This window comes from Salmo salar, chromosome 18, assembly GCF_965601325.2.
Source record: "Salmo salar chromosome 18, fSalSal1, whole genome shotgun sequence".
NCBI lineage: Eukaryota > Metazoa > Chordata > Actinopteri > Salmoniformes > Salmonidae > Salmo > Salmo salar.
In genome coordinates, this window is record NC_138308.1 from 97,871,662 (window position 1) to 97,875,737 (window position 4,076).

At 41.0% G+C, this 4,076-nt stretch overlaps 1 protein-coding gene across 1 annotated transcript; it reads right to left on the reverse strand.

Moving 5' to 3' along the window:
* On the reverse strand, positions 1–1,777 carry LOC145861681 (equistatin-like). Its single transcript, XM_082964532.1, has 5 exons — positions 1,741–1,777; positions 1,172–1,235; positions 396–527; positions 208–303; positions 1–124 (listed from the first exon to the last, which is right to left on the reverse strand). The coding sequence occupies exons 2-4, from the start codon at positions 1,221–1,223 to the stop codon at positions 224–226; spliced, it is 264 nt and encodes an 87-aa protein (XP_082820658.1). The 5' UTR covers positions 1,224–1,235; positions 1,741–1,777; the 3' UTR covers positions 1–124; positions 208–223.
* Positions 1,778–4,076: the final 2,299 nt, after the last annotated feature.

Sequence of the window (4,076 nt, forward strand, 5' to 3'; positions counted from 1 at the left end):
TAAGTAAATCAACAGTTTAATCTCTGGATTTCTTCATGCATTTATATGGGGCGTGAATCAGTTCCTGTCGTACAGTAAAGACAACTGTCCGTCTTTTCAAAGACTTCATTCCAACGCCTTTCATCTACAATTAGACAAAAAACATTAACATCCAGAATCAGCTGCAAAGAAATAACATTTAGTGAATGAGTATGTATATACACACACCTTGGTGGAACAGTTGCTAGCAGTTGATAGCAGTGCCTGGTGGAGTCTCCGTACCCTGAATCTTCTGTCCAGTAGTGGTCACACACCAACAGTAACCTACCAGAAATAGACATGTTGCACATACAATATTTACTGTAACATTCAACTGAATTGGAGAATTTAGTGTGTGTATGTGCGTCCGTGTTAACCTGTAGAGCCCGAACATTGCTTAGGGGTGTATCGTCCAGCGGCGTCACACGTGGGGATGTAGGCTCCAATTGGGCCATGTGTCGCGGCATATCTAGCACGCTCACAGGGGGTCATGGGTCGTAACGTAGCATCTGGACACAGGTAACATAGATTGATTGTAATGTGGACATAACATTGCAGCACATGCATGCCGGAATCTTGGGTTGCGTCCCATATGGGCCCTGGTCAGAAGTATTTTATACGGAATATGTTCCATTTCAGATGTAACCTAGGTACTTCCTGGCTAAATACTGAAATTGCGCTACTTGTTTAAAAGCCCTGTGCAGTCAATTCAGTTTCTGTCTTTTGTATAACAGCTGATGAAACTAAGACTGAAAGTGGGGGTAAGTTGTGTCAGTGTTACTTCCTGACAATCCAATCATACATCCAGTTGAATGATCAAACCATTCATATCAGAATACCTCAGTCCAGCATCTAGACACCAATATACATCTCTGGAACAAGAGGAGTGGCAGGTAGCCTAGCGGTTAGAGAGTTGGGCCAGTAACACAAAGGTTCCTAGTTTTAATCCCTGAATGTCAAGTTAAAATATCTGTCTATGTGCCCTTGAGCAAGACAACCTTCTCTCCAGTGTCACGGTTGATAATGGCTGCCCAAGGGACAACTGGTTATGAAACAAAACATTAATACGTACGTGTGTGAATAGGACAGATCAACACCCACTAACGTTTTTATTCAAATGTTGGTGAGTAAGTGTGAGGTACATCACTCTTACCTCCCAGAGCAAAAGCTGTGCTAACAAGCAGAATGATGGTCAATATCGCCATGGTGATAGTCTCCTGAGAGAGAGAGAGCGAACAAGAGCGAGATTAGTTGAGCATTTTAAATCATCTGGAATGGCTGTGGGTACTAGAGGAGAGGTTGAGGAAACCCTGTGTTAAGTACAAAACTTATGCAACAATTGCTAAACCCAGTCCTGAGGACCCCAACAAGCGAGTATCGGCAACACGGCGCGCTACGATTCTTCCACTAAAATTCAGGTATCATCTAATCTATTGTATGTGGTTGAAGAGCCTGGCACACAGGAATATGAATCCTTCCCAAATGGCTCCTCATTCCTTATGTAGTGAACCACCTTTGACGAGGGCCCACAGTGCACTACGCAGGGAAGGGGAAGCAGACTAGATCTTGACAGAGACTTCTATTCACTACAAAGGTAACTATTAGTCTATGCTCTTAAATTCAGGGGGGTCATATATAGTGCACTACACTTGACCAGGGCCACATAAGATTAACGTGCCATTTGAGAGGCAGCAAGTCTACTAAATAATATCACAAGCTCACCTTCTGCACTCTTCCAAGGGATTCACTGGTTGTCTCTCTGTTGTCTGTGAGTTATGGTCTACCTCTTCCACCTCTCCTTTTAAAGGATCTGTCACAGGTGTGACTAGTTGCCTCATTAACCCAACAAGAGATCCCGATGTCGGCCATTAGCTGGTGGTGTAAAGTACTTATGTAAAAATTCTTTAAAGTACTACTTAAGTAGTATTTTGGGGTATCTTTACTTTACTACTTCTATTTATTTCAACTTTCACTTCACTACATTCCTAAAGAAAATAATGTACTTTTTACTCCATACATTTTCCCCGACACCCAAAAGTACTCGTTAGATTTTGAATGATTAGCAGGACAGAAAAAATGGTCTACATTTTACATTTTAGTCATTTAGCAGACGCTCTTATCCAGAGCGACTTACAGTAGTGAATGCATACATTTCATACATAGTTTTATTTATTTATTTTTTTATTTATTTTTTTGTACTGGCCCCCCGTGGGAATCGAACCCACAACCCTGGCGTTGCAAACACCATGCTCTACCAACTGAGCTACAGGGAAGGCTCTAATTCACACACTTATCAAGAGAACATCCCTGGTCATCCCTACTGCCTCTGATCTAACAGACTCACTAAACACAAATGCTTCCTTTGCAAATTATGTCTGAGAGTTGGTGTGACACTGGCTATCCGTAATCAAATAAAAAAACAAGAAAATGGTGCCGTCTGGTTTGCTTAATATAATGAATTTGAAATGATTTATACTTTTACTTTTGAACTTAAGTATATTTTATCAATTACATTTCATGTTGATACTTCAGTATATTTGCTGAAACTTTTAAAACTTTACTCAAGTAATATTTACTGGGTGATTTACACTTTTACTTGAGTCATTTTCTCTGAAGGAATCTTCATAGGCAGTGAAGAGAGTAGTAGAGGAAGATGGGTCCAGTTTCAAGGGATCCTGAGAGGCTCCCTGTGAGTATGCCGAGGCCAATAGAGAGTGATAGGAATAACGTGTTTCAGTAAGGTTGGTTTCTTAGCATTCATAGCCATGGTTATCAACTGTACCGCTGAAATGGAACATAAATCACTGAAAATATATGTTGTGGCGGTAGCTGCAGATAACTCGTTGGGTTATGAGATTTTACCGCAGAAGAGTTATAAGGTGTGATGAACGATAGTGTCCCGTTTTCCCAGGCTGCCGGCCTGCTGTAGGACAAAGCCCATGCGGTAGAACTCAGCTCACGTAGACTTGCATCCTAGCCCATGTAGACTTGCATCTTCAGAGCGTAGCTGGATTGTGCGTCACATGCAATCAATCGAATCAATCAAATTGATTGATAAAGCCCATCTTACGTCAGCTGATGGCACAAAGTGCTGTACAGAAACCCAGCCTAAAACCCCAAACAGCAAGCATTGCAGGTGTAGAAGCACGGTGGATAGGAAAAACTCCCTAGAAAGGCCAGAACCTAGGAAGAAACCTAGAGAGGAACCAGGCTATGAGGGGTGGCCAGTCCTCTTCTGGCTGTGCCAGGTGGAGATTATAACAGAACATGGCTAAGATGTTCAAATGTTCATAGATGACCAGCAGGGTCAAATAATAATAATCACAGTTGTTGTCGATCATTCAGAGTATCTCTATCGCTCCTGCTGTCTCTAGAGAGTTGAAAACAGCAGGTCTGGGACAGGTAGCACGTCCGGTGAACAGGTCAGGGCTCGATAGCCGCAGCAGAACAGTTGAAACTGGAGCATCAGCATGGCCAGGTGGACTGGGGACCACCCATATCTTGTTGTTGGGGACCACCACCCATAAAAAAACAGTTTCTGGCTAAAGAGACAAGACTAACAAGGGAAATCCATGAACTAATAGTACAGGTAGATAGCAATAAAAAAATATACTACAGAGGTACAAAATAAGTTAGAGAAAAAACAAATCGAACATGTGGAACTTATTCAAGAACAATCTAATGTAATCTATTACAAAAATAAAGCAAAGTGTATGGAATATGGAGAAAAATGCAGCAATTATTCCTGAATCTCCCATACAGGAATGCTAACAAAAATGATTTGCATAAAATCGTTACTGAAGACGGAGTCATCTATGATTCTCCCAATGATATTTTAGAAGAGGAAGCTAATTATTTTAGGCAGATGTTCACTTTTCCGTCTCATCCTTTCCCACTGAATGAAGATTGTACATTTACATTTAAATTTGAACATTTAGCAGATGCTCTTATCCAGAGCGACTTACAGTAGTGAATGCATACATTTCGTACATTTCATACATTTTTTTTCCGTATTATGGTAAGCAATTCTTTCCAAATAATATAAAAACTGGAAAATT

Coding starts and splice junctions, on each gene's coding strand:
- LOC145861681 (XM_082964532.1), bottom strand. CDS start 1,223: ATGGCGATATTGACCATCATTCTGCTTGTTAGCACAGCTTTTGCTCTG. Junction 528..1,171: donor CACAGCTTTTGCTCTGGGAG/GTAAGAGTGATG, acceptor ACCTGTGTCCAG/ATGCTACGTTACGACCCATG. Junction 304..395: donor GCAATGTTCGGGCTCTACAG/GTTAACACGGAC, acceptor TATTTCTGGTAG/GTTACTGTTGGTGTGTGACC.